Source organism: Tinamus guttatus, unplaced genomic scaffold (genome assembly GCF_059628265.1).
Source record: "Tinamus guttatus ecotype Peru unplaced genomic scaffold, ASM5962826v1 Tinamus_guttatus_pri_ptg000107l, whole genome shotgun sequence".
Taxonomy (NCBI): Eukaryota; Metazoa; Chordata; class Aves; order Tinamiformes; family Tinamidae; genus Tinamus; species Tinamus guttatus.
The window spans coordinates 755391-767438 of record NW_028288641.1 but is presented as its reverse complement, the minus strand read 5'-3'; the positions used below and the strand labels follow the sequence as shown (position 1 = coordinate 767438).

At 59.3% G+C, this 12048-nt stretch overlaps 1 protein-coding gene across 2 annotated transcripts in view; it reads left to right on the top strand.

Annotated features, from left to right (window-relative positions):
- PRKCB (protein kinase C beta) overlaps nt 1-12048 on the top strand; it is a 72312-nt gene that overhangs the window by 42031 nt on the left and 18233 nt on the right. For both annotated transcript variants that reach the window (XM_088520987.1, XM_088520988.1), the window contains exons 6-10: nt 4517-4673; nt 4933-5067; nt 5778-5874; nt 9208-9354; nt 11823-11996. In XM_088520987.1, coding sequence (XP_088377113.1) covers nt 4517-4673; nt 4933-5067; nt 5778-5874; nt 9208-9354; nt 11823-11996 — 710 coding nt within the window. The remainder of the gene's footprint in view (nt 1-4516; nt 4674-4932; nt 5068-5777; nt 5875-9207; nt 9355-11822; nt 11997-12048) is intronic.

Sequence of the window (12048 nt, the reverse complement as noted above, 5' to 3'; positions counted from 1 at the left end):
CACGCAGGGTCACCCAGAGCACGTGGCACAGGGCTGCGTCCAAGCGGGTTTGAAGATCTCCAGAGAAGGAGACTCCACAACCTCTCTGGGCAGCCTGTTCCAGGGCTCTGTCACCCTCACTGGGAAGAAATTTTTCCTTAAGTTCCTGTGGAACTCTTGGTGCTTCAGTTTGTGGCCATTACCTCTACGTCCTGGTCAGCAAGGGCACCGTGCGCTGCAGCGGCGCTGCCAACACGGGGCTGTGGCACAAACAAGGCTTGGGATTTCCTGCTGCGCCTGGGGAAATGTTTTCCATGACCCGAGAGCGCTGGCTGGTGCGGCCCAGCCGCGTTACGTGGATGCAGCACTGGTGGAAACGTCCTTGGGAAGGGCACTGAGTTACTAAAAACATCGGTTTTAGTTTGAAGAGGAGGTGCAGGCGCGGCTTTTCTGAGGGAGGATTTCAGGGCAACCCGCAGCGTTTTCCTGCCGTGGTGCTGCCCTGCGGGGGCCGGCAGGGCTGGCACCGATGCGCTACGCAGGGCCGGGGTGGCAGCTGGATTCTCCTCGTCCTTCTGCTGCCTTTAGAGAGGCTGCTTCGTCCTGGGTCCATTCCGGAGGGGTTGGTGACGATGCAGCGCCCGCGTGTGGCCCCTGCGTGATGGTCCCGTCCCGGCAGGGCGGCCGCGGCTGCAACCGGGCTCGCTGCAGCGCAGGACGCGGGCGCTGCAGGGTGGCGAGCGGCGTGAGCCCCTGCGCAGGGCGGCAATGCCCGTTCCACCCGTGCTGAGGATCCACATGTTTTGGGGGTGTTTTGTGCCCCAAAATGCCCCGTTCGTGCCCGTGCAGAAGGCCGTGCAGAGGCAGAGCTTGGCGCGGGCTGCAGAGGCTGCGGCTGAGCGCGCGGGCTGCGGCGGTGCCGGCGCGGGGAGCCCGTCACTAGATGTCAGCACGGCCCCGCGGTGCCGGCCCGCTCCGCTGCGGGCAGCCGTGCCCTGCAGCCCCGGAACGCCGCTGGCGCGCACGGCTTCCCACCACGCTCCTTCCCTCGCGACATCGCCTCTTCCTGCCGGTGGGAAATTCCGGTTGAACGGAATGCGGGCTTTGCCTTGAGACAACCCGTGCAGTTGAGGCTGGGAGCGCTGGAGAGCCTGGAGAGAGGTTGAGAGGGGGCCTGAGCAGTGTCTATGAGCACCTCAAGGGAGGCAGTGAGGAGGATGGTGCTGGCCTCTCTTCACTGGTGGCCACCGACAGAACTAGAGGAAACAGCCACAAACTGAAACACCGAAAGTTCCACAGGAACTTAAGGAAAAATTTCCTGACAGCAAGGGTGACGGAGCACTGGAACAGGCTGCCCAGGAGGCTGTGGAGTCTCCTTCCCCGGGGATGTTCTGCTGCTCCTGCTTATTCCTCCCACTGGGCCCCGGCCGGCTGCAGCCCCGGGCACAGTGAGGGTCCCCGCACAGGTCGTGTCCTGCGTGCGCCCTCGCCAGCCCCGCGCTCGGGGACAGCGGGACGCCGGCGCGCGGGGCTGCGGCCGGGCAGGTGGACACTGGGATGCAGGAGTGCCGGAGCGTGACGGCGTCACGCGGCTGGCGCCGGACGAGCGCGTGTCCGGCCCGCGCCCGGCTTCGAGCACGGCTCCTGTTGGCGCAGGGGCTGCTGCGTAAAGCGCGGGATTGCAGCGGGTGAAAACACCAGGAGGGCGTTGCATGATTTTGCTTCTGCGATAGGAGCGCTTCCTCGCGCAGGTTGTGTTGGGCCTGTCGTGTTAAGGGATGTGAACGTGGAGCCCGGGGAAGGGAGGCGCGGGAGAGCGCGGAGCCGGGTCCTGCTGGGGCCACGGGTGCCTCCCCGCGCGCTCCCCCGAGCTCTGCGGGGCCAGGCTGCGCTATTTACCAGGCTGCTGGAGCAAAACAGCGACCAAAACTGCAGCCAATTATGCAGTGATTAGATAAACGAGCTGGGAGTACGTTAATTAATGATCACCCGCCCAGGAAGATGCAGCCATAACGAGCGCGGGGCCTTTTCTGCTACATAAGCGTGTGCAGATACCTCCTTGTGCAGCTCCGAGTTGGCAGCCGCAGCCGAGGGTGCGGATCCGCGTGCTCGCCGCTCCGGCAGGACACGCTGCCGCGCGGAGGCAGAGCCCGGAGGACGCGCGCGCTCGCCGCGGCCGGAGCGCATCCGTGCGGGATGCGACGGGGCTGCCCGGCTCTGCCCTTCACGCGGGGAGGCTTTGGGGTAAAACCGGCCTCATTCCAAACGTCCCCTATGCCAGGCACCATCCTCATGCCCCTGTGCTGGCGTGGCCACGGGGGCTCCCCCGGCCCCGCTCCCTCTCATCCCACCGGAGCCTCTGGTTCTGGTGGTGGTCCCGTGGGGTTTGGGTCGGGAGCCGCGTTGCGCCCCGCTCGGCCCCGCTGGCCCAGGGTGGCCCCAAGCCGAGCCCCAGGCGCGCTGAGAACAGCTGCTCTCACTGAGATCATGATATTCCAGCTCGCAGCTATTAATAGTGATATCGCTGCTTCTTAGCGATGCACAGAGCTGTCATAATATGAGATGTAAAAATATTTTGCATCAAATTGAACAGTCAAAGAAATGCCATAAGCTGCTGGAGAAAGCGCCTTTCCTCCAACACATGAGATACTGCTATGAAGCCTCTTAAGCTTTTTATTTTCTTTCACTTAATTGCTGATTTCTGCTTGAAAAATCAGAGAGTTACTTAAGGTCAAAGCAGAAGCATTTTGTTTTTTAAATGAATAGATAATTTTATTCCCATTAATGAAATGTCTAGGTCTGCATGCTGAGATGATAACACAAAGTAATCAAATCTCATGCTCCAAGGCATAAACTGATTGTCCATGAGGGTCAGGGATGGTTTTTCCTGTTCTGCCGAGAACTGAACAACGGCCTCGTTCACACGAGGGCTCCTTCGCTGGGCTCCGGTGTGCGATGCCGAGCAGGACCCGTGTTGGATTCCGTGCAATGTCCCTGTCTGCGGGCGCCGCTGGGCTTGGAGCCGCCGAGGAGCTGCGGGCTGATTGCCGGGGCTCTGGCGCGGGGGCCTTGCCGGTGTCCAGGGGAGGCCAGGAGGCTCCAGGGCTTTCTGCCGGCCCTCAGGGTGCAGCGGCCAAGGCGGGAATTACTCTCTCCTCCTGTCCTGGAGGTGAAATTCAGGAACCTCCTTTTCTGCAATAACCTCCTGCCTTGCAGGAACCTCCATCTCTGCAATAACCTCCTGCCCTGCAGGAACCTCATTTTCTGCAAAAACCTCCTGCCTTGCAGCAACCTCCATCTCTGCAATAACCTCCTGCCCTGCAGGAACCTCCTTTTCTGCAAAAACCTCCTGCCTTGCAGCAACCTCCATCTCTGCAATAACCTCCTGCCCTGCAGGAACCTCCTTTTCTGCAAAAACCTCCTGCCTTGCAGCAACCTCCATCTCTGCAATAACCTCCTGCCCTGCAGGAACCTCCTTTTCTGCAAAAACCTCCTGCCTTGCAGGAACCTCCATCTCTGCAATAACCTCCTGCCCTGCAGGAACCTCCTTTTCTGCAAAAACCTCCTGCCTTGCAGGAACCTCCATCTCTGCAACAACCTCCTGCTCTCCGGCGGGCACTGCAGCGGTGCCTGGGATCTTCTTTGGGATCGGAGGTGGTAGCAGCACCCTGTGCAGCTGAGAGCAGCCCGGTGCGTTGAGCCCTTCGGGTAGCAGAGCCCTGGAGCCTGCAGAGCCCGGGGGCGCTGGGGTGGCCCCAGCCCCGTGGTGGCTGTGACGTCCACGCACCATCAGTGCCATCGTCCTGGCCCCCACATGTCCCTCTGCTCCTCCTGCCCTTCCCTAGCTGGGCAGTGCCTTGTTGGGGCTCATTGTGGGATTTTTCCCTAATGCACTTCTGCATTTTATAATTCAAGAATGTGGTTATAAAGATAGGCCTTTTTTTTTTTTTTCCCTTTTTTCCCCCTATCAAAAAGGCACAGATAAAAGCCTGTAACAGTGAAGAGAAAATATGTATTCTTCTCCTCTGATAAGGGGTGACGGGAGGCAGGCACTGCAGCCCTATCAGTGCGGAGCCTTGCAGGGTCCTTGGAAATTAAACTCATTACTTAGAGATCGCACGGAGCAGATTGCAAGCCTTTCCGCTTGGATGGCACAGAGCTTTCTGTAGAAGATTTAGACCGAGAGTCCAAATTAAGCCACTGTGTATCCTTGCCAGCACAGAGCCAGGATTTATGTCCAACATTTTAAAAAATATATATTAATTTATTAAATGACATATGAAAATAATTGCCTGCATGCTATAGAAATAGAGTTGGGGTGCCCACGTCGCAGCAACGGCTATAAAAGGGACATGATGTGGGGCCAGGGCCGCGTGTGGGTGCAACGGGAGCCAGCGGGACACCGGACCCTGCTCCAGGGGACGGGTCCTCCTGGGCTCTATCGGAGGGACCCGGCTCATCCCCGTTGTGTCTGGGCTCATGAGTATCCTTACAGTTTGAATACTGTTTCTTTTTTTCTGTATTCTTTCCTCCTCAGTAAGAGATGCTAAAAACCTAGTCCCTATGGATCCCAATGGCTTGTCAGATCCCTACGTGAAGCTTAAACTAATCCCCGACCCCAAAAACGAAAGCAAACAGAAGACCAAAACTATCAAGTGCTCCCTGAACCCAGAGTGGAACGAGACATTTAAGTTGTAAGTACAATAAAAACATTCAAGCTGATTTCCCTTGGCCCCAAGAATTAGCGGGCGATGCTCAATGCAGTTGCTCAGCGGGACTCAGTGCATCGGCTTGGTCCCGTGCGGGCTGCGAGCGAGCCCGGCTGGCTCCGCGCTGTCCGGGTGCTCGGGGACGATGCCCAGGACAGAGCGGTCCCCAAGGACCGTCCCCTGCGGCCGGCGGGGCGCAGGGCCTGGCCCCGCAGCCAACGCGGCTCTCGCCGCCCCGTTGCAGCCAGCTGAAGGAGGCGGACAAGGACCGGCGGCTCTCGGTGGAGATCTGGGACTGGGACCTCACCAGCAGGAACGACTTCATGGGCTCGCTCTCCTTCGGCATCTCCGAGCTGCAGAAGGCCGGCGTGGACGGCTGGTAAGGGGCGCCGGGCAGAGCGCGCTGCTGCGCGTTTCCGTGTCATCTCCCGGGCAGGACTCGGGCCTTCCCATTCCCATTTCTTTTCCCTTCTGCTCGCTGCTGCCCAGCAGCTCCGCTGCCTTCCCGCGCTTCCCATGCAAAGTGAGGCCGTTTAGAGCAAGTTTGACACCTCCTTCGGCAGCCCGAAACCGCGTGGTACCAGTTTGCATCGGGCAAGGCGAGGAAGCAGCCTGGCTGCTCCGTCTGTGCCCCTTTAGAGAGGGAAGGATCAGCAGTGAGCAGCGTGCGTGCACTGAACACAGCTGTACGATGCCGCTGCCGCAGGAGCCTGGGGAAAAAACACCCGATGCTGGGGTTGCTTCTCCTTGAGAGGGGACACAGCCGCGTTTCCAGGGAAAAAGGCAGCGGCGACGAGCTGGAACGCCGAGTGAGCAGCCGGCCACCCCATGCCCTGGAGCGGGCTCTCCGCCCCGGCCTTGCTTTCCCTGAGGACCGGGATGTGGGAAGGCCCGGAGCCCTGCGGGAGGGAACGTGCAAAGATGGCATCTTTTATCCATGGGGTTTGGGTCAGGAAGAGGAGGGTCATCTGGAATGAGATCAGCGTAGGGAGAGCTGGATGCAGAGCTGCATTGCACCGCGTTGTGTTGAGCTAATGTCAGCCTGTGATTCCTGCCGTGCTGATGCAACGACCTCGCTGTGTCCCCCAGGTTTAAGCTGCTGAGCCAGGAGGAAGGAGAGTATTTCAACGTCCCGGTGCCCCCGGAGGGAGAAGAAGGAAACGAGGAGCTGAGGCAGAAATTTGAGGTGAATTGACTTTTCTTGGGAATTTTCCTCGGTGCTTCTCCTTGCTGCCAGCCTCGGGCAGTCTCTGCTCTGGCCCGAGGGCTTTGCTGTCCGGTCCTGTCCCTGCCTGCATGGGAGGACGTGGGCAGGGCTGTCCCCACGCTCCTCCCGCATCCCGGAGGTGGCTGCTGTCACCACGCACAATTCTCCCCAGCCAGCAGCACCTCGGGAAGCTTGGGAAGAGCAGGGGAGTCTGTGCGGGGCCGCACGGCACCGGGGCTCCCAGCGGCTGCGGCCGGGATGGAGCTGGGATGAGCAGGAAGGAGCTATCTCAGTGTCCGGGCTCCTGTCTCATGCGTTTTGGTGACATTTGGGCTCTGCCTTCAAGGAGGCTTCAAGGAGAAAGCCCCATCTACCACTCAGTAATCCATGGAATGATTGATCCAGACCTGACTGGATTAATAGCTCCCTCCTATCCCTCAACATCTTCCCAGAGCCCTGGGAAATGGGCACGTTACCATCTGGAGACACGTTTGAAATGAGCCATATAGGAAATAAAGCGTTTGGCCTTGCAGAAGTCAGCCCGACGTCCATAGCTGTAGTGTGCGACCAGAGAGATTTTTCTAAATGACCTTTTTTTAAAAAAAAAAAAGAGAAAGAAAAAGAAAATCTCACATATATAACTTCCCTGGATCTGCAAGAAAATAAGGCCATTTTAATATGGCAGTGGCCATAACCATGCAGCGTATGTAACACGTAGCCAGTTTTACAAGGAATTAGCTGCGTGCCCGGCCGTCCTTGCGTTCCTTGGTGCTCGGTGGTGCCAAAGCCACGTGCGTGTTTGAAGTGTCGGGCAGGAGCCCTGCGGGTCTCCGAGTGCCCGCGAGCGGCTCCGCGGGGACCCGCAGCACCCGCTGCCAGCTCCGCGATGCCTTTATCGGCCGGGACAGCTTGATAGATGCGAACATCCGCTGCTATTGCATAAATTCAGATGTAGCAAATTAAGTGTGACAAATGGGGTTGGATAACGAAGGTCAAATGCTTTTCAAATTTCTTTTGTGAGCAATATTTGGCACGCTTCAGTCGTAAAACTTAAGAAGGTCTCAGGATTGTGTGAGCATTAGGAGCACATTAAAAATAGGTTAAAGGACTTCTGTGCTCGCTTAGGGACAGGCATTAGGGACACGTGGCAGCAAAAACAGGACACGTCTGGGGTGGTCTCTACACCCCCCGGCTCTTCTTCTAGCTGTTGAGACCTTTCCCCCTTCTGCCCTAGCTATGTACTTGGCCTGTTTTTCTCGGAAAAGTCGCATTGTGTTTAATCCTCATCTCCTCTCCTGGGGGATGCTGCAGAGTAAGGTCAAATGCAAGACTAAATATGGCTGAAGCAGCCCCATTTAAACACGGGCTTCGAGAACAGCTCAGGCAGCAGAGAGACCAGGAGCCACCCTCACCCTCGGGTACTCGGACGCTGCCTCTGCTACTGGGAGGCACCAGGATTTGCAAGTTTGCTGGGTGGAAACCCTTTGCCTTTTCCATCATCTTGTGTTGTTCTTTGCTGATCCGGAGGGAAAGTCTCGTCCTGGGTTTCCTTCCAGTTCCCTTGTCCGAGCCCGGTGCTGCTCCAGGGCTGTGAACGTGCCGGGGAACGTCCTCGTGGGACCCGCCGCGGTGGGTTCTGGGCTGTAGTTTGGTGGCAGCATAAAGCCTGCCCTTGACATTTGTTAAAGCTTGTTTTCACAAATTCAGTGTCAAATTTGACCTGACAAGATAGTTCCTTTACCTCTGGCCATGTCGGGAGGCTTTTGCCCGGTCCAGGTGTGCGGTGTGCCGGGAGATGTGCGCTTCCTTGGAGCACAGCTCGGAGCGGGACGGGGCAGGATCGCGGCAGGCGGAACCTCAGGAATGGCCAAGGACAGAGTCTCCCGGGCTGGGCACTGTTTCATGAGGGGATCTCTGTGAGGTTTCCCTGCATGTGGTTTCAGAAGCCGCAGCTCTTGCAGCGCTCGTGCGGGCAGCGTTTCCCCCGACGAGCCAGACAGAGCGGTTCATGATGGCAGAAGCCAGCAGGGACTTGCAGGGTTTCCTCCAAGCCGTTCCAAAGTGGAATGGCCTGGTGAGAAATCCCCCGGCTTTCGGAGCACTGCTCCAAAATCAGTCATTATACAACGACTCTATTCATTTTAAGTGCAGGACCTTCCCCTCCGGGGGCCGCGGCGCTGGTGGCTGTCACGGGTAGCGGCTGTTGAGCAATGCCAGCCCCTTCTCCGAGCTGCATTAGCAATTCCGATGTTTGCAAATCCTTGAGACCATTCCTTTGGTTTCCGTGCAGGCACTTTCCTGCTGTTTGTAGGTGCTCAGGTGACCTTGAGCGGGAGCTTGACGGCGAGGAGAGCATCGCCAGAAGCAATTAGCAGCAGCAGCAAAGGCTCGGCCGCCGCGGCTCCTATCTGCAGGCGCGGCGAGCGGCTCCAAATGGAACTGCTGCAATCGGGTTAATGGAATTTCATGCTAGACTGAGCCCGATGCAAGCGCGGCACTGTGGCATATTTCTAGAAATTAAAACAGAATAATTTGTGCAATAGCTTTTGCTCAGCAAGGAGAGAGCCCGACCAACGGGCAGGGGTCGGGCAGGGATGGATTTTGTGCTCAGAATGGGGGTTTGGGGCTCTGTGATGGAGCAGCCTGCATGGGGATGCAGAGCCCAGCTGCCTCTGCTGCTGCTTTCCCCCCAGGACGGATCTGGAGCGCCCTGCGCCTGCCTGGGCTGGCCCAGGAGCCCGATTCCCTCCACTGTCGGATAGGAACAGAGTTGAAGCCTGTTAAAAATCCCTCATTTCACCCTAATACGCTAACACGTGCAGTCGCAGATCCTGTTCTCACAGGGCAGGGACAGGAGCGGGGCCAGCAGAGCCTTTTTTGCCTGCGGCTTCTCCTCTCCCCGGCATCGCAGGATGCACAGAGCTCCGTGCTCGCTCGGCGGGACCTGCTGGTCCTGTGGTGGCAGCTGGCACGAGGAGCCGGTGCCCATTGCACATCCCATGGGCGCCCGGCTCCCTGGGGATGCGCTGCGGGTCGCTGTGTCCCGTGGGATGCCAGAGGGATGGGAGCAGCAAGGGATGGAGAGGGGGAGAGCTTTGCTTGGAGAGGCTGTCGGGGGGATGCTGAGAGCCCCCAGTGTCACCCACCACGCGGTCCCTGTCACGTGTTTGGGAGAGGTCTCCAGAGCCCAGTGTTGGAGGAGAAAGGAGCTGGTTTGGGGGCTTCAGGAGCGCGCGCTCTCCTACAGCAGCCTCTCTCCAGACCGCACTCAATAACTCTTCTCTTTCCCCCCTCCCGTCTCCATCTTCACAGAGAGCCAAGATCGGTCCCGGCTCCAAAGCGGCCGATGAGAAGACGATGAACGCGATTTCCAAATTCGATAACAACGGGAGCAGAGACCGGATGAAACTTTCGGATTTCAACTTCCTGATGGTGCTGGGAAAAGGCAGCTTTGGAAAGGTGTGGTAGGCCGTAATTATTTGCACAGCCGTGGTCTAAAACACAAGTGTCCGCGGTGTTGCTGAGGTGATGGTCCTGGAGCAGACACCGGGACCCTGCAGGCTCGGGATCCGGGTGCTCCCTTTCAGGGCAGCATTTGCCTTTAAAGCCCGGCTCTTTATTCAGCCGTTTTTCTAATAATTACCAGTTTGCGCGAACATTTTAATTAACTTTCCAGGCCAGTTGTGAGCAGCAGCAGAATTTTGTTCCTCTGGTAACTGTGTGACTTGGAGCCTTCGTTGTCCTTGGGCCTTTGCCATCTTTGTCCTGATTTTCCTTAGAAACCCCCGTCCGATGGTGCCTTTCCCGAACGGCTGCAGCACCTGGAGCCGGAAGCCGCGGGGCATCTTCCCTCTTGGCATCTTGGAGCCGAGTTCCCTTTTTTCCTCTTCCTTCTTCCAATGCGCAAAACGTTCCCAGCCCCATTCGTGGGACTCATCCCTTGGCCCCTGTGCTCCCCCCAGCCTCCAGGGCCCGGTTCTCCTGCGCTCGCTCCTCCCGCGCGCGCTCGTTCCTGCGCACTCTGTTCTGCTGTGCTGGATCCTCCCGCGCTCGCTCCTTCCCCTGGTGCCTGTTCTCCCCCGCTTGCTCATTCCTGCAGCGCCCAACTCCTGCGCTCGCTCATCCCCCGTGCTCAGCGCTGCCGCCTCGCCCGTCCTCCCGCGCGCGCTCGTCCTCCCGCGCTCGCCGAGCGAGCAGCTGCAGCGCCCCATTCCCGCGAGCCAGGACACAGACCGGTGCTGGCAGCTGCCGCCTGTCCCCATGGAGGTGCTGGTGCGTCCCCGGGGCCATGCCCCGCGCTGGGAAGGAAGCCGATGTGCAGGGACGCGCACCGTGCACGCTGGCAACCCACTCCATGCTTTGGCAAAGGGAAGGGAGCTGTTGCTGGCAGGAGAGCGCAGCGCTGGGCACAGCACAACCCGCCTTTGCTTTGCTGAAATACAAAGAGGAAATGGTTAATTTATGCAGCTCGCCCGCGTTTCCTACAGCTGATCGAGCTGCCGCGCCATTACAGCCAGGCTTTCTCGAGCATTTATGGTGATTTCGGAGCAGGACTCGTTGTTTTGGCTTCATGGTTGCGGAGCGCGGTGCCAGGGACGTGCCCGCGTGCGGTGCGTGTCCCTGGGCTGCGGGGCCCGGCCGGCGGGCTCGCTCGCTGCCTCGGCCAGCTCTGATGCTCACGCTGGCTCCTGCTGGCCCAACTGCACTGCGCTCCTCTCCACGTGGGGTCCCGCTGCCTCCAGGGAGCCTCCTCGCGTGTCCATCCCTGCGCGCTCCGTTTCCAATAACAACCCGCTCTCCTCTGAGCAGAATGGCTCTGAAAGCACCAAAACGCTCCCTGGTGTCACCCGCAGCCCTGCGCCCCCCGCACAGCAGCCCCTTCTCCCGGGTTCATGGGCCCTTCCTCGGAAGGGCGCGGAGCGGCGAGGCGCTGGGCACGGGGATGCCGCGCGCGCCCCGCGTGCTCCGGAGCCCGGGGTTCCCCGCGCTCGCTGCTCTCCCAGCCGCTGGCACAAGCCCAAGCCCAGCTCTTTTTATCGCTTACAAACCAGGCCCGGTGGCACTGATTTTATTTCCCTTTGCATTTCCGAAGGCGATGCCGGGACCCGCTAGCCTTTTCTCTGCAAATCCGCTGTAGCTTGAAACTCATTTCAGCTCCAGCCTATTGATGTTGATTCCCTGTAATTTATTTTCAAAACATCCTAACTGCCTTTCCTGACGTGACCAGAGGATTTCAACGCTCTTTCAAACACAAAGCGGTTTATTCCCCCCACATGCTTGAGCGGAGCGCAGGGTGAACAGGAGGCAGAGCGCGCTCCGAGCTCCGCCGGTCGCGGGGCGGGAATGTTCTGCGGGAACGGGCTGTGCTGGCAGGGCTGGGAAATCCACACCAAGGCTGATGTGGTTAACGGGAGCGAGCTGCCCGCAGGAGCGGTGCATCCCATCGCTGCAGCAAGTAGATCTGCACATGGGCAGGAGCAGGTTGAGGCTCAGGGCTGCTGTTCTGCAGCACCCTGTGAAGGGCCGGCCTGGGCACCGGCCAGGCTGCGGTAGCTCCATGCTGGGCAGGAGATCCTGGAGGAATCCTGCTGGCTCTGGCCCACTTTGGCCATGCACTGACCCTGCTCCTCGTTGAGGAGTTACCGCTTCACGATTTGGTGCACGCTGTGTCCGAGCTGCTGCTTCCTCCCCGGCCCCATTGCCCCGTGCTTGCTCAGAGGGGAGCCTGGCTCTGTGAGCAGGTGAGCGGGATGTGCCAGCCCGGGGAGCTGGAGAGCAGGTCCCAGATGCTCCTGGAAGAGCGCTCTGCATTGCCTGCCCTGAGCTCGAGTCTCCAGGCTGTGACGGGAGCCACCAATAAATCCATGAGTGCTTTGCTCTGCATGCGGAGCGCGGCCCCCGCACGCCTGTGCTCTCCTCCCTGGCAGGTGATGCTCGCCGAGCGCAAGGGCACGGACGAGCTCTACGCCGTGAAGATCCTCAAGAAGGACGTGGTCATCCAGGATGACGACGTGGAGTGCACGATGGTGGAGAAGCGGGTCCTGGCCCTCTCGGGGAAGCCGCCGTTCCTGACGCAGCTGCACTCCTGCTTCCAGACCATGGTGAGTGCCAGGGCTGGAGCGGCCCCGGCTGAGCCCCAGCACAGGGCAAACT